The following is a 17,914-nucleotide window of genomic DNA, read 5'->3' on the forward strand; positions in this document are numbered from 1 at the left end:
GTGAACCTGAGTTTGCAAAATAACAAACCATATTTATACTTATTTTGTCTATTTAATTAACAAAGTTATGCAACACCCAACTCCCCTGTGTGAAAAGTAATTGCCCCTTTACACTCAATAACTGGTTGTTCCACCTTTAGCTCTAATGACTACAACCAAACACTTCCTGTAGTTGTTGATCAGTCTCTCACATTGCTGTGGAGGAATTTTGTCCCACTCTTCCACGCAGAACTGCTGTAACTCAGCAAAGCATCCTCAAACCATCACACTACCACCACCATGCTTGACGATTGATATGAAGTGTTTTACTGTGGAATGCAGTGTTCGGTTTTCAACAAACATAATGGGACCCATCTAGTCCAAAAAGTTGACTAAAGTTTCCGAAAAGCACCTGGAAGCACCAGGTCACCGACCTTCCAGCCATCGCCGATCCACTTTTCATTTTCCATTGATTTTGTCTTGTCTTCCATCACACCTGGTTCCAATTCCATTAAATACTTGTTGTGTATTTAACTCTCTGTTCCCCCGCATGTCCTGGTCGGTAATTGTTTCTTGTAGTGCCTATGCATGGTATGCTGGTATTGACCAGGTTTTGTTTGACCCATGTATTGTATTGTTCTGTTGACGGAGGTTTATGTTTATTAAACACTCTCCTGTGCCTGACTTCTCTGCCGCCTGTACGCATTGCATTACACATCAAGACTCATGGAAGAAGGTTTTATCGACAGATGAGTCAAAAGTATAACTTTTTAGATGACATGGGAACCATTGCGCCTGGCAAAAACCAAACATTCATCAGTTTAGGGATGCTTTGCTGCCTCAGAACCTGGACGACTTGCCTTAATAGAAGAAACCATGAATTCTGCTCAGTATCAGAGAATTCTACAGGAGAATGTCAGGCCATCAGTCTGTGAGCTGAAGAGAGTCATGCAGCAAGACATTGATCCAAAACACACAATCAAGTCTACATGAAAATGGTTCAAAAGCAACACATTTGAAGTTTTGGAATGACCCAGTCAATGTCCAGACCTAATGACCCCATTTGAGATGTTGTGGCAGAACTTCAAAGTTCATCCTTGAACACTCACAAATGTCACTGAGTTTAAACAGTTCTAGGTAGAAGAGTGGGCCAAAAATGCTCCACAGCGACGTGAAATACTGATCAACAACTTCAGGAAGCGCTTGGTTGGAGTCATTGCAGCTAAAGGTGTGACAACCAGTAATTGAGTGTAATGGGACAATTAATATTTTACACATGAACATTGGGTGTTACATAACTTTGTTTATGAAATAAATGAAATAAGTAGGTAATTGTTGTGTTACTTGTTCACTCAGGTTCCCTTCATCTAATATTCTGTTTTCTTTGAAGATCTGATAACATTCAGCATCTTAAATCTGTAAAAGTTGAGCAAATTAGAAAGGAGGCAAATACTCTTTCACAGCCCTGAATATCAACATAACTACAAATAACTCATTTACAGACATGATGTGTGAAATGTCTATCTTGAGAACAAACCTTGTAATAAAACAACCAAGTCAAGAAAATTATCAAGAAAAACATCTCAAGATAAACTATTAATGTTTATACTTAAACAATTTAATTAATAAAACACATTGAATTAGGTTCAGAAAATACATCCCAGTACAGATCTAAATTTAAAAAAGAGAAAAGTTAGGAGAACATTTAACATAATTAGAGTTCTCTCTTTGTCATCATCCTCTTCATCTTCTTCTCCTCCTCTTCTTTCTTGGGAGACCCCTCTTCCTCCTTGTGGAAGACCTTCCCATCAGGCTGCTTTTTCCATGTCACTTTGGTGTCTGCAGGTAACCCCTGCTCCTTCAGCTTGTTCCTTATCTGGAGAAACACACCCATACAGAGACCCACAATATTTCACTCTGTATTAGTCATTCTGAAGATCTACAACTGCCAATCCTTCCTGCTATACTGAGACGTTCTTCAATTCAACCCTTGACTATATGAGGAGAGGAGGCTTATATTTGTCCTATTTCACACATGTACAAGTGTGTTTTAATATCCATGTGTGAATTGGAAATGTGTTTTTGGACATCCCACTCTCCCTGAGACACCCTTTGAGAGCGGGGTCACAGCCAGGGTAGAAGGTTGTCTACAAACAGACTAGGACCCAGACCAGAGAGGAGGTCATCTTCAATCAGACTAGGACGCAGACCAGAGAGGAGGTCATCTTCAATCAGACTAGGACCCAGACCAGAGAGGAGGTCATCCACAACACACTAGGACCCAGACCAGAGAGGAGGTCATCCACAACACACTAGGAACCAGACCAGAGAGGTGATACTTCCGGCGCCGACAGAGATGGCCGCCTCGCTTCACGTTCCTAGGAAACTATGCAGTTTTTTGTTTTTTTACGTGTTATTTCTTACATTAATACCCCAGGTCATCTTAGGTTTCATTACATACAGTCAAGAAGAACTACTGAACATAAGAGCAGTGTCAACTCACCATCAGTACGACCAAGAATATGACTTTCGCGAAGCGGATCCTGTGTACTGCCTTTCACCCAGGACAACGGAATGGATCCCAGCCGGCGACCCAAAAACGACTTCGTAAAAGGGGAAACGGAGCGGTCTTCTGGTCAGACTCCGGAGACGGGCACATCGTGCACCACTCCCTAGCATTCTACTCGCCAATGTCCAGTCTATTGACAACAAGGTTGATGAAATCCGAGCAAGGGTAGCATTCCAGAGGGACATCAGAGACTGTAACGTTCTTTGCTTCACGGAAACATGGCTCACTGGAGAGACGCTATCGGAATCGGTGCAGCCAGCGGGTTTCTCCACGCATCGTGCCGACAGAAACAAACATATTTCTGGTAAGAAGAGGGGCGGGGGCGTATGCTTCATGGTTAACGTGACGTGGTGTGATCATGACAACATACAGGTACTCAAGTCCTTCTGTTCACCTGATTTAGAATTCCTCACAATCAAATGTCGACCGCATTATCTTCCAAGGGAATTCTCTTCGATTATAATCACAGCCGTATATATTCCCCCCCAAGCAGACACATCGATGGCTCTGAACGAACTTTATTTGACTCTTTGCAAACTGGAATCCATTTATCCGGAGGCTGCATTCATTGTAGCTGGGGATTTTAACAAGGCTAATCTGAAAACAAGACTCCTAAATTTTATCAGCATATCGATTGCGCAACCAGGGCGGGAAAAACCTTGGATCATTGCTATTCCAACTTCCGCGACGCATATAAGGCCCTGCCCCGCCCTCCTTTCGGGAAAAGCTGACCGCGACTCCATTTTGTTGATCCCTGCCTACAGACAGAAACTAAAACAAGAAGCTCCCGCGCTGAGGTCTGTTCAACGCTGGTCCGACCAATCTGATTCCACACTCCAAGACTGCTTCCATCACGTGGACTGGGATATGTTTCATATTGCGTCAGACAACAACATTGACGAATACGCTGATTCGGTGAGCGAGTTCATTAGAACGTGCGTTGAAGATGTCGTTCCCATAGCAACGATTAAAACATTCCCAAACCAGAAACCGTGGATTGATGGCAGCATTCATGTGAAACTGAAAGCCCGAACCACTGCTTTAAATCAGGGCAAGGTGACCGGAAACATGACCGAATACAAACAGTGTAACTATTCCCTCCGCAAGGCAATCAAACAAGCTAAGCGTCAGTATAGAGACAAAGTAGAATCTCAATTCAATGGCTCAGACACAAGAGGTATGTGGCGGGGTCTACAGTCAATCACGGATTACAAAAAGAAAACCAGCCCCGTCACGGACCAGGATGTCTTGCTCCCTGGCAGACTAAATAACTTTTTTGCCCGCTTTGAGGACAATACAGTGCCACTGACACGGCCCGCAACTAAAACATGCGGACTCTCCTTCACTGCAGCCGACGTGAGGAAAACATTTAAACGTGTCAACCCTCGCAAGGCTGCAGGTCCAGACGGCATCCCCAGCCACCCCTCAGAGCATGCGCAGACCAGCTGGCTGGTGTGTTTATGGACATATTCAATCAATCCCTATCCCAGTCTGTTGTTCCCACATGCTTCAAGAGGGCCACCATTGTTCCTGTTCCCAAGAAAGCTAAGGTAACTGAGCTAAACGACTACCGTCATCATGAAGTGCTTTGAGCGACTAGTCAAGGACCATATCACTTCCACCCTACCTGACACCCTAGACCCACTCCAATTTGCTTACCACCCAAATTGGTCCACAGACGATGCAATCTCAACCACACTGCACACTGCCCTAACCCATCTGGACAAGAGGAAAACCTATGTGAGAATGCTGTTAATCGACTACAGCTCGGCATTTAACAACATAGTGCCCTCCAAGCTCGTCATCAAGCTCGAGACCCTGGGTCTCGACCCCGCCTGTGCAACTGGGTACTGGACTTCCTGACGGGCCGCCCCCAGGTGGTGAGGGTAGGCAACAACATTTCCACCCCGCTGATCCTCAACACTGGGGCCCCACAAGGGTGCGTTCTGAGCCCTCTCCTGTACTCCCTGTTCACCCACGACTTCGTGGCCACGCACGCCTCCAACTCAATCATCAAGTTTGCGGACGACACAACAGTGGTAGGCTTGATTACCAACAACGACGAGACGGCCTACAGGGAGGAGGTGAGGGCCCTCGGAGTGTGGTGTCAGGAAAATAACCTCACACTCAACGTCAACAAAACTAAGGAGATGATTGTGGACTTCAGGAAACAGCAGAGGGAACACCCCCCTATCCACATTGATGGGACAGTAGTGGAGAGGGTAGTAAGTTTTAAGTTCCTCGGCGTACACATCACAGACAAACTGAATTGGTCCACCCACACAGACAGCATCGTGAAGAAGGCGCAGCAGCGCCTCTTCAACCTCAGGAGGCTGAAGAAATTCGGCTTGTCACCAAAAGCACTCACAAACTTCTACAGATGCACAATCGAGAGCATCCTGTCGGGCTGTATCACTGCCTGGTACGGCAACTGCTCCGCCCACAACCATAAGGCTCTCCAGAGGGTAGTGAGGTCTGCACAACGCATCACCGGGGGCAAACTACCTGCCCTCCAGGACACCTACACCACCCGATGTCACAGGAAGGCCATAAAGATCATCAAGGACAACAACCACCCGAGCCACTGCCTGTTCACCCCGCTATCATCCAGAAGGAGAGGTCAGTACAGGTGCATCAAAGCTGGGACCGAGAGACTGAAAAACAGCTTCTATCTCAAGGCCATCAGACTGTTAAACAGCCACCACTAACATTGAGTGGCTGCTGCCAACACACTGACTCAACTCCAGCCACTTTAATAATGGGAATTGATGGGAAATGATGTAAAATATATCACTAGCCACTTTAAGCAATGCTACCTAATATAATGTTTACATACCCTACATTATTCATCTCATATGTATATGTATATACTGTACTCCATATCATCTACTGCATCTTTATGTAATACATGTATCACTAGCCTGTTAGGGATGATGCAGAATGTAATCCCAGTGCAGGAACATCAATCAGCGGAAATTTCAGAGCGCCACCTATAGTTTTCGATAAAACTCAAACTTTCATTAAAACACACATGCAAGGTACTGAATTAAAGCCACACCCGTTGTGAATCTAGCGACCAAGTCAGATTTGTAAAATGCTTTTCGGCGAAAGCATGAGAAGCTATTATCTGATAGCATGCACCCCCAAAATACTGGAACGTCACCTAAACAACAGATTTTGCGGTAGCCGGCGCTACCCAAAACGCAGAAATAAAATATAAAACATTCATTACCTTTGACGAGCTTCTTGGTTGGCACTCCTATATGTCCCATAAACATCACAATTGGGTCTTTTTCCCGATTAAATCCGTCATTGTATACCCAAAATGTCATTTGCTGAAAGCCAGTCTGATCCAGGAAAATGCCCCTTTACAAGACGCAACGTCACTTTTTAAAATTACAAAAGTTGCCTATAAACTTTTACAAATCACTTCAAACTACTTTTCTAAAACAACTTTAGGTATTAATAAACGTTAATAATCTATAAAATTGATCACGGGGCGATCTGTATTCGATAGCAGCAAGTCTTGAAATCATCGTCCATGTTTTCAATTTCACAACATCCTGTGGTGCGCCTCAAGACAGGAAGGGCCTATACGTGATCTAACCAAGGATAAAGCAGACATGAAATGCCAGTACTGGCGACATCGGGTGGAAGCTGTAGCCGTTTACAGGGGATCCTTATTTATTTTCTGTCGCCTTAGACAATACATTGACTGGCGGATGAATTTTTTTTTGTGTTTTTGGTGAACAGTTTTACCAGAGATTTTTACTCCTAAATACGTTCTATTATAGCCACAGACACGATTTAGCCAGTTTTAGAGACTTCAGAGTGTTTTCTATACACACATACTTATCATATGCATATACTATATTCCTGGCATGAGTAGCAGGACGTTGAAATGTTGCGCGATTTTTTACAAAAAGATGCGAAAATTCGCATCATACCTAACAGGTTCTATGCCACTTGTTTACATACTCATCTCATATGTATATACTGCACTCAATACCATCTACTGTATCTTGCCTATGCCGCTCTGTACCATCACTCACTCATATATCTTTATGTACATAATTCTTAACCCTTTACACTTGTGTCTATAAGGTAGTAGTTTTGGAATTGTTAGCTAGATTACTTGTTGGTTATTACTGCATTGTCGGAACTAGAAGCACAAGCATTTCGCTACACTCTCATTAACATCTGCTAACCATGTGTATGTGACAAATAACATTTGATTTGATCTATACAGTTTGCATCATTACTGACTGGTTCTTCATGAACAAGGGGAAACTCACAACTTGTAAGATGGTGTCCTGAACAGCAGGATCACTGAGGTTCATATTTTGATCCTTTGGGGTCATCTTCATTCTCACCACCTGTCTCTTCAGTTGAGGTTTCTCAGGGGTCTCCACAGCTGGACCAACAAGATAATACAATCCCACAATGACAGTAGTGAATCATGGGGGAATTAGAATTCTCTTGTCATCATTATATCAGGTAGATCAGGTGGGTAATATGGTAACTTACCATAGCAGATGAAAGGATAGTTGACGTCACAGGGTTGATTTACCCATTTAGTATAATCAGAAGGATTAGAATGCACCAGAGTGCAGTTGTATCCCTGATCTGTTGAAGGCCGTCCTGACAACCAGTTTCTGAATGAGGAGTCACTCTGGTCTGACCATCTCCAGGAGTCTAGAAACAGACCGATCCACACAGGAAGTCCCCTCAGTGATATCTTCTTCTCTATCTCTGTGTTCTCAGTCTGGTTCCTCACACTGACCAGGTCTGTGTGATACTGTCTGCAGTAACTCTGAGCATCTATCCAGGTCTTGTTCTCCTGAATTAAGACGTATGTTAGGTTGGTGTCTTGTTTTCCTGCAAAAGTCAAATGTAATAATCGATACAAATATCCAATAAAACATCATCTAATGATCATCTATAGTAAATGTTCTGATTGATTTGATAACAAATCAATAACTGATTAACAACTTAAAGCTCTCATGAGTCTATGTTTCAACTCAATGGCAGCCCCAGCACTTAGAACAGGCTTCATCATTAGTATGTAAACACTCACCATCATAACAGATGAAGTGATGCTGGTCATCACAGGAGGTGTTGTTCCACAGACCAGCTGTAGTCATTAAAGCACAGTTACCATTTTGGGGCGTCCCAGTGTCCCAGTTTCTGAACTCAGTCTCCCCCTCTCTGTAGAAACGTCTGTCTGCCAGAGACCAGTTCCACTTCATGGAGTCTCCCTTCTTCAGTCCAATCCAGTGCCTTAATTTTAATGTATAGTCAATGAACCAGAAATGATAACTACTGACACTGGTCATCAGCCTGTTCAGGTCCTCCATGTCATCTACTGTAGCCAGATCAGTGTAATGTGCTCTGCAGTAACTCTGGGCATCAGTCCAGTTCATATAGTTGCTAATGAGGTGATATTGATGAAGACATGAGGAAGGTGTGTAGAACCCTGTGAACAGAATAATGATTAATGAGGGATATTTTCTCCAGCAACTTCTCAACCCCAACCACACTATCTATGAATCTGTTAAAAATACAGTACAGTACACCTTGGGGTGCAAACACACACCAACGACATCCATAAACACACACACACACACACACCCAGCATACATGACTGCACATTCCCTGCGTGGGTATTCTCACTAGGCCACCTGCCACCCCAACATATGTAAAAACACCCAACAGAAAATAGGCTCATAAATATACAAATGTATTAAATGATTTAGCAATATTTGATTGAACTTTTCCTAAATAAATGATATATGAATAAATACCTATACATAAGAGATTTAACTGATAAAATGCCATACGGTGGTCATCAAGATCATTTGGTGGACCAAACGGGCCCAAAACGGACAGCTGATCCAAAGAGTGAGCTTATTTCAGGAATAGTGAAGTCTGTCCTCACCAGATATGAGCTGCCAACACTGGGCAACACTGTGCCAATGTCTTGGAGATAATATGGAGCTGATTAGCAAGGACGTATCGCTGGGACACACACACAGTAAACTGACCTGAGATTAGCAGGGTGAGATACAACAACGTTTCCATCACTGTGAAATTCAAAGGATATATGATTAAAATGAATGCACTTCAAGGTTGCAACACTTTACCAACACAAACTGTCTTTCTCCTTCTTTACTGATATGACCTGACAGGACAGGTGGAGATAATGCTCCCCACATAGAGGGTTATCACCTGTTCAGAGACAGGAACAATCAGTGATTGTTAGGTTAGGTTTCTAAAGTATTGGAAGTGGGTAGGGGTGAAAAACCTCAACATTACATTTCCAGAGAGTAAGAACACATGGTGGATTATTCTACACTGGAACCTTCACAACTAGGAATAAAAAAGTATCTAATAAATATTATACACATTTCTCTACAATGAAATATGTATGAAATATGAAATATCTACAATCACAAATGGCCTCACCTGTTGTTTGAAGAAAACTATCTTACTCTCGCTCTGTCTCCGTCTCTCTCTGTGTCTGTCTCTCTATCTCTCTCTCGCTATCCAACTCTCCCCTTTCTCTCTCTCTGTCTCTCCTACTGTGTGTCTGTCATCACATGTTTGTCCCTTTTTAAACATGACACTGCTCCTCATTTGCTTGAATTTGTTATTCATCTCTAAACAAACAAAACTGTGATGTGACATTCATCCCACTGGAAAAGGGGTTGGACAGAGCCAGAGAAGGAAACAGTTAGAGAGGCTATACAGAACATGTTCATGTGATGGTTCTGTTGATCCAAAGGAGATAACCCAGTCCTCTAGATAGACATATTGGCCAGAAATTGCCTCATTGTTCTGAAAAGGACCCAACTCCTTTTAATGAAAGGGTTGAGTAATTTCAAGAATTGTTCAGGTCAGTGAGGCCTGAATTGAGAGTGATACAAGGTATCAAGAGAGTTCCAGAAGGACGATGGCCCAAGTCAACACCAATACTTCCCACAAGTTGTGTCAAGTAGGCTGGTCGTGGATTTCTACTCTAAATAGATCGTTCCATCTAATCCCTCATGATCAATTGGATTGATATCTGCTGACTGGTAAATCACTGTTAACTGTCATGGAGAGAGCAGGAGGTCCTGATGTCTTGTACACTCAGTGTCTAGATAAACACCTCCAGCATTGGGTGCTCTGACCTCCCTCTCCTCTTTCATTGGGTTCTCTGACCTCCCTCTCCTCTGTCATTGGGTTCTCTGACCTCCCTCTCCTCTGTCATTGGGTTCTCTGACCTCCCTCTCCTCTGTCATTGGGTTCTCTGCCCCCCCTCTCCTCTTTCATTGGGTTCTCTGACCTCCCTCTCCTCTGTCATTGGGTTCTCTGACCTCCCTCTCCTCTGTCATTGGGCGCTCTGCCCTCCCTCTCCTCTGTCATTGGGTGCTCTGCCCTCCCTCTCCTCTGTCATTGGGCGCTCTGCCCTCCCTCTCCTCTTTCATTGGGTGCTCTGCCCTCCCTCTCCTCTGTCATTGGGCGCTCTGCCCTCCCTCTCCTCTGTCATTGGGCGCTCTGCCCTCCCTCTCCTCTTTCATTGGGCGCTCTGCCCTCCCTCTCCTCTGTCATTGGGCGCTCTGCCCTCCCTCTCCTCTGTCATTGGGCGCTCTGCCCTCCCTCTCCTCTTTCATTGGGTGCTCTGCCCTCCCTCTCCTCTGTCATTGGGCGCTCTGCCCTCCCGCTCCTCTGTCATTGGGCGCTCTGCCCTCCCTCTCCTCTGTCATTGGGTGATCTTCTCTCTCTCTCCTCTGTCATTGGGTTTTCCACCCTCTCTCCTCTGTCAATACACGGTCAAGTAAAATCCTTTCCACAGAGGGTTCTACATGGAACCCAAAAGTATTATTCAAAGGGATTTCATACATTCGAAGAACGCTTTTGGAACCTTTTTTTTCTGAATGTAGGATCCACTCCCTCCTGTCCCTCCAGCACAATAAAGCTTATTTCTAAAAAGTATTTATTTATTTACAACCCTGTTAGTGAGCATTTCTCCTTTGCCAAGATAAACTATCCACCTGACAGGTGTGGCATATCAAGAAGCTGACTAAACAGCATGATCATTACACAGGTCCACCTTGTGCTGGGGACAACAAAAGGCCACTCTAAAATGTGCAGTTTTGTCACACAACACAGCTCCACAGATGTCTCAAGTTTTGAAGGAGCGTGCAATTGACATTCTCACTTCAGGAATGACCACCAGAGCTGTTACCAGAGAATTTAATGTTAATTTATCTACCATAAGCTGCCTCCAACATCGTTTTAGAGATTTTAGCAGTACGTCCAAACCGGCCTCACAACTGTAGACACTATGTAGTGTGTGTGGTGTGGACTAGTGGTTTGCAACGTTGTGAACAGAGTGCCCAATGGTGCAGGTAGGGTTATGGTATGGACAGGCATAATGAGTGCATAAAAATACTGTGACTAGGTCCTAAGGACAATCTGTGACTAACAGTTATCTGTGACTAACAGTTATCTGTGACTAACAGTTATCTGTGACTAACAGTTGTCTGTGACTAACAGTTGTCTGTGACTAACAGTTGTCTGTGACTAACAGTTATCTGTGACTAACAGTTATCTGTGACTAACAGTTATCTGTGACTAACAGTAATCCCGGTCACGTGAAATCCATAGATTAGGGCCTAATTCATATATGTTCAGTGCATTTGGGAAAATAATTAAGACATCTTCACTTTTTCCACATTTTGTTATGTTACATCCTCATTCTAAAATTGTTTTTTTTTATCCTCATCAATCGACACACAAAACCCCTTAATGACAAAGCAATTCTACATTAGTGTCAAAACAAAAACAGATTTTTAGAAATTTCTACAAATGTATTAAACCAAAATATTTAAAGAATACCTTATTTACAAATTATTTATTTATATTCAGACCCTTTGCTATATGACTCGAAACTGAGCTCAGGTCAATCCTGTTTCATTTGACCATCCTTGATGTTTCTACTACAGTTCTTGATGGGAGTTCAACTGTCGTAAACTCAATTGATTGGACATGATTTGGAAAGGCACACACCTGTCTATATAAGGTACAACAGTTGACAATGCATGTCAGAGTAAAAAACAGGTCATGGGGTCGAAGGAATAATCCGTAGAGCCCTGCGACAGGATTATCTCGAGGCACAGATCTGGGAAAGGGTACTAAAATATTTATGCAGCATGTAACTTCTCTAGGGTAGGGTGCAGCATTGGGAATTTTGAAGAAAAGCGTGCAAAAATTAAACTGCCTGCTACTCTGCCATGAAAGCTAGAATATGCATATAATTAGTAGATTTGGATAGAAAACACTCTGATGTTTCTAAAACTAGTTGAATGATGTCTGTGAGTATAACAGAACTCATATGGCAGGCAAAAACCTGAGACACAATCCAACCAGGAAATGGGAAATCTGAGGTTTGTTGTTTTTCGCCTCTTGCCCAATCGAATACACAGTGTCTATGGGGTCATGTTGCACTTCCTAAGGCTTCCACTAGATGTCAACAGTCTTTAGAAACTTGTTTGATGCTTCAACTGTGAAGTGTGGCCGAATGAGAGGGGAATGAGTCAGGGGTCTGCCAGCAGCCACGAGCTCAGTCTCGCGCGTTCACGTGAGAGCGACCTGCTTTCCATTGCATTTCTGAAGACAAAGGAATTCTCCGGTTGGAACATTATTGAAGATTTATGTTTAAAACATCCTAAAGATTGATTCTATACATCGTTTGACATGTTTCTACGGACTGTAACGGAACTTTTGGACATTTCGTCTGCAACTAGTGAACGCGCTTCGTGACTTTGGATTTGTTTACAAAACGTGCTAACAAAAGTAGCTATTTGGACACAAATGATGAACATTATCAAACAAAACAAACATTTATTGTGGAACTGGGATTCCTGGGAGTGCATTCTGATGAAGATCATCAAAGGTAAGTGAATATTTTTAATGCTATTTCTGACTAATGTTGACTCCAACATGGCGGATATCAATTTGGCTTGATTTGTCGTCTGAGCACCGTACTCAGATTATTGCATGGTTTGCAAGTTTTTTTTAAATCTGACACAGCGGTTGCATTAAGGAGAAATATGTCTTTAATTATGTGAATAACACTTGTATCGTTTATCAATGTTTATTATGAGTATTTTTGTGAATTGATGTGGCTCTCTGCAAAATCATGTTTTGGAACTACTGAACATAATGCGCCAAAGTAAACTCAGATTTTTGGATATAAATATGAACTTTACCGAACAAAACATACACGTATTGTGTACCATGAAGTCCTATGAGTGTCATCTGATGAAGATCATCAAAGGTTAGTGATTCATTTGATCTATTTTTCTGATTTTTGTGACTCTTCTCTTTGGCTGGAAAAATGGCTGTGTTTTTCTGTGACTTGGCTCTGACCTAACATAATCGCTTGGTTTGTTTTCGTCGTAAAGCCTTTTGAAATCGGACACTGTGGCTGGATTTACAAAAAGTGTATCTTTAAAATGGTGTAAAATACATGTATGTTTGAGGAATTTTAGTTATGGGATTTCTGTTGTTTTGAATTTGGCACCTTGCAGTTTCACTGGCTGTTGACAGGTGGAACACTACCGTCCCACATACCCTAGAGAGGTTAAAGGTCCCCAAGAACACTGTGGCCTCATGGAAGAAATTTAGAACCACCAAGACACTTCCTAGAGCTGGCCGCCGGGCAAAACTGAGCAATCGGGGGAGAAGGGCCTTGGTTAGGGAGGTGACCAAGAACCCAATGGTTACTCTGACAGAGCTCTAGGGGTCCTCTGTGGAAATGGGAGAAAATTCCAGAAGGACAACCATCTCAGCAGGACTCCACCAGTCAGGCCAATGCGGTAGAGTGGCCAGACGGAAGCCACTCCTATGTAAAAGGCACATGACAGCATGCTTGAAGTTTGCCAAAAGGCAGATGAAGACTCTCAGACAATGAGAAAATAGATTCTCTGGTCTTAAGAAATCAAGATTGAGCTCTTTGGCCTGAATGCCAACCGTCACGTCTGGAGGAAACCTGGCACCATAACAACGGGTGAAGCATGGTGGTGGCAGCATCATGCTGTGGGGATGTTTTTCAATGGCAGGGACTGTGAGAGACTAGTCAGGATCGAGGGAAAGATGAGCCGAGAAAAGTATAGAGAGATCCTTAATGAAAACCTGCTCCAGAGCGCTCAAGACGTCAGACTGGGGTCGAAAGTTCATCTTCCAACAGGTCTAAGCAGACAGCCAAGACAATGCAGGAGTGGCTTCGGGACAAGTCTCTGAATGTCCTAGAGTGGCCCAGCCAGATGCCGGACTTCAAACCGATCAAACATCTATGTAGAGACTTGAAATATTTGTGCAGCGACACTCCGGTCCAACCTGACAGAGCTTTTAGAGGATCTGCAGAGAAGAATGGGAGAATCTCCCCAAATACAGGTGTGCCAAGCTTGTAGCGTCAATTCCAAGAAGACTCGAGGCTGTAATCACTACTAAGGGTGCTTCAACAAAGTACTGAATAAAGTGTCTGAATACTTATGTAAATCTAATATTTCCATTTTTATTTGTAATACATTTGCATAGAAATCTAAGAACCTGTTTATTATTTGTCATTATGGGGTATTGAGTGTAGATTGATGAGGGGGAAAAAACTGTTATGGAAAAAGTCAAGGGGTCTGAATACTTTCCCAAATTCACTGCAGACCATAATATAAAATATAATATAACGTTTCATCCAAAAGTAGTCAAGCATACATTTTCCATGTTGGCGGCCTCGGGGGAAACAAGCCAACAATCCTGGCATTGAAAGCTGTAACGCCCTGACCTTAGAGAGCCGTTTTATTGAAAATAAAACTTTTCGCTCCACATTTCATGTGGAAAGGGATGTTGTGTCTTGAATGGGGGGGGAAACCAGAATGGTCCCTTCCAACTCTCGCTCACGCTTGCTCGCCATCTAGCTACAACCTATTTGGTTAGGTCAGGGTGTGATGTGGGGTGGTTATTCTATGTTTTGTTTTCTATGGTTCTTTATTTCTATGCTTTGCCAGGTGTGGTTCTCAATCAGAGACAGCTGTCTATCGTTGTCTCTGATTGGGAATCATACTTAGGTAGCCCTTTTTCCCTCCTTTCAGTGTGGGTAGTTTACTTTGTTAGAGGCAGTATAGCCGAAGTTAAGCCTCACGGTTGTTTCTTCGTTTGTTGTTTTGTTGGCGACATTTTAAATAAAAGGAAAATGTATACTCACCACTCTGTAACTTGGTCTTTTTCTTATGATGCCCGTGACAGAACTACCCACCACCAAAGGACCAAGCAGCGTAGCCATGAGCAGCAGGGATCCTGGGCCCGGGAGAAGAGAGAATGGAGGACATCTTGGACATGGGAGGAGGTTATGGCAGGGGACAAGAACCCGCCATGGAAACAGGCTGAAGCAGCGAAGGAGGAACGACTTTGCTACCAGGAGTCACAGCAACAGAGCAGGCACGCTCCAGCCAGGTCGGAGGGTGCAGGCTCAGCGCATCTGGCCGCCAGTACGTCTCTACGGCCAAGGATATCCTGCGCGGGCTCTGCGCACTGTGTCGCCGGTGTGTCTGCGCAGCCCAGTGCGTCCTATGCCTGCGCCCTGAACGTGCCGTGCGAAAGTCACAGTCCAGCCAAGACGGGTTGTGCAGGCTCTACGCTCGAGACCTCCAGTGCACCTCCACGGCCCAGTGTATCCTGTGCCCGCTCCCAAAACCAAGCCTCCTGTATGTCTTCCCAGCTTGGTGAGTCCTTTGCCTGCTCCCAGAGCTAGGCCTCCTGTGTGTCTCCCCACTCCAGTGATGATCCATGGCACGAAGCCTCCAGTGATGATCCATGGCACGAAGCTGCAGTGATGATCCATGGCACGAAGCCTCAAGTGATGATCCATGGCACGAAGCTGCAGTGATGATCCATGGCACGAAGCCTCCAGTGATGATCCATGTCACGAAGCCTCCAGAGATGATCCATGTCACGAAGCCTCCAGTGATGATCCATGTCAAAAAGCCTCCAGTGATGATCCATGGCACGAAGCCTCCTGTGATGATACAGTCCGGAATCTCCGGCGACGGCCTCCAGTCAGTAGCCTCCGGCGACGGCCTCCGGCGACGACCCCCATTCCTGTGCCCAGTCCGGGGCCCGCAGCGAGGTTGCCCGGTCCGGGGCCCGCAACGAGGGTCCCCAGTCAGGGGCCTGCAGAGAGGGTCCCCAGTCCGGGGTCGGACTGGGGACCCTCTCTGCACCAGAGACGCCACCAAAGCGGGGTGAGCCAGAGGTGGAGCGGGGTCTACGTACCCCACCAGAGCCGCCACTGCGAATAGATGCCCACCCAGACCCTCCGCTTTTGATTCAAGTTTTGCGGCCGGAGTGTGTGTGTGTGTGTGGGGGGGGGGTCCTGTCACTCCCTGACCTTAGAGAGATGTTTTATTTCTCTATTTGGTTAGGTCAGGTGTGATGTGGGGTGGGCATTCTGTTTAGTTTTCTATGTTTCTTTATTTCTATGTTTTGGCCGGGTATGGTTCTCAATCAGGGACAGCTGTCTATTGTTGTCTCTGATTTGGAATCATACTTAGGTAGACCTTTTTCACTCTCAGTGTGGGAAGTTTACTTTGTTAGAGGCAGTATAGCCGAAGTTAAGAGTTTTGTTGGCGACTTGGTCTACTGGTCTACTTCTTTCGTCGGCCGTGACAAAAGCACTATGCTCTACAAACTGAGCCACACAGCACCACAACACACATGAGAGTTGGCAAGAGGCCACAAACAGATCTGAGACCAGGTTCATTACTGATGTCACATCATTGTGTGTTCCAGGAAATATCCTGGGTCTGTCTTGATGTGAAAAGTCCCCCTCTGTCTAATTTGAGGAAGTTATGCAAAATGTAACTAAATCTCTGGTCAGCAGGACATGGTTCTAACTGATACCAGTGTATCAGAGTCCTGAAGAGAGGAGTTGATTACACATTATGTCTAGATGTCTTTATCATCAAGGTCAAATATGTCAAATAAAAATAAGTTGAAACTTGAAGAATCACAATTCTAGACCGATACTGTCAATCTGCAACAGATATTTACTTGATCATCAGAAAAGACATCTTCATTAACCAATAAAAACATGTTGAGACTACATTGGCTATGCAGGATGTAAACTGTGGTCTAAATACATTTACAATTAAAGTAAGTTACATTCCAATTAGAAAAACACATTGATACTCACAGTGCTGTGAAAAAGTATTTGTCCCCTTTCTGATATTCTCTATTTTTGCAAAATTTTAATACTGAATGTTATTAGATCTTCAACCAAAACCTAATATTAGATAAAGGGAACCTGAGTTTGCAAAATAACAAACCATATTTATACTTATTTTGTCTATTTAATTAACAAAGTTATGCAACACCCAATTCCCCTGTGTGAAAAAGTAATTGCCCCTTTACACTCAATAACTGGTTGTTCCACCTTTTGGCCCACTCTTCCACACAGAACTGCTCTAACTCAGCAAAGTATCCTCAAACCATCACACTACCACCGCCATGCTTGACGATTGATATGAAGAGTTTTACTGTGGAATGCAGTGTTCGGTTTTCAACAAACATAATGGGACCCATCTTGCCCAAAAAGTTGACTAAAGTTTCCAAAAAAGCACCTGGAAGCAACTGGATGATCATCATGTCACGAGCCGGAGCTGGTCCCTCTCGATGTTTGGGCGGCGTTCGGCAGTCGACGTCACCGTCCTTCTAGCTATCGCCGATCAACTTTTCATTTTCCATTGGTTTTGTCTTGTCTTCCATCACACCTGGTTCCAATTCCATCAAATACTTGTTGTGTATTTAACTCTGGTAAAAAACAAACACTGTATTCATCAGTAAAGGGGATGCTTTGCTGCCTCAGAACCTGGACGACTTGCCTTAAAAGAAACCATGAGATCTGCTCAGTATCAGAGAATTCTACAGGAGAATGTCAGGCCATCCGTCTGTGAGCTGAAGCTGGAGAGCAGCTGGGTCATGCAGCAAGACATTGATCCAAAAAACACAATAAAGTCTACATGAAAATGGTTCAAAAGCAACACATTTGAAGTTTTGGAATGACCCAGTCAATGTCCAGACCTAATGACCCCATTTGAGATGTTGTGGCAGAACTTCAAAGTTCATCCTTGAAAACTCACAAATGTCACTGAGTTTAAGCAGTTCTAGGTGGAAGAGTGGGCCAAAAATGCTCCACAGCGACGTGAAATACTGATCAACAACTTCAGGAAGCGCTTGGTTGGAGTCATTGCAGCTAAAGGTGTGACAACCAGTAATTGAGTGTAATGGGACAATTCATATTTAACACATGAACATTGGATGTAACAT

General features: G+C 44.0%; 1 protein-coding gene across 1 annotated transcript; it reads right to left on the minus strand.

Annotated features, from left to right (window-relative positions):
* Nucleotides 1-809: 809 nt before the first annotated feature.
* On the minus strand, nt 810-9,118 carry LOC115124337 (macrophage mannose receptor 1-like). Its single transcript, XM_065014573.1, has 6 exons — nt 9,014-9,118; nt 8,593-8,631; nt 7,626-8,024; nt 7,076-7,426; nt 6,844-6,962; nt 810-1,855 (listed from the first exon to the last, which is right to left on the minus strand). Exons 2-6 carry the CDS (start codon nt 8,627-8,629, stop codon nt 1,694-1,696), a joined length of 1,068 nt encoding a protein of 355 aa, XP_064870645.1. The 5' UTR covers nt 8,630-8,631; nt 9,014-9,118; the 3' UTR covers nt 810-1,693.
* Between the last annotated feature and the right edge of the window lie 8,796 nt (nt 9,119-17,914).

The sequence above is a fragment of the Oncorhynchus nerka genome, unplaced genomic scaffold (genome assembly GCF_034236695.1).
Source record: "Oncorhynchus nerka isolate Pitt River unplaced genomic scaffold, Oner_Uvic_2.0 unplaced_scaffold_2653, whole genome shotgun sequence".
Taxonomy (NCBI): Eukaryota; Metazoa; Chordata; class Actinopteri; order Salmoniformes; family Salmonidae; genus Oncorhynchus; species Oncorhynchus nerka.

Excerpts from the sequence above, each read along its gene's own strand:
- LOC115124337 (XM_065014573.1), bottom strand. The coding sequence starts at position 8,629 with ATGGAAACGTTGTTGTATCTCACCCTGCTAATCTCAG. Across the intron at positions 7,427-7,625 it reads TCACTTCATCTGTTATGATG|GAAAACAAGACACCAACCTA; the intron begins GTGAGTGTTTAC and ends TGACTTTTGCAG. Across the intron at positions 6,963-7,075 it reads CTATCCTTTCATCTGCTATG|CTGTGGAGACCCCTGAGAAA; the intron begins GTAAGTTACCAT and ends TTGTTGGTCCAG.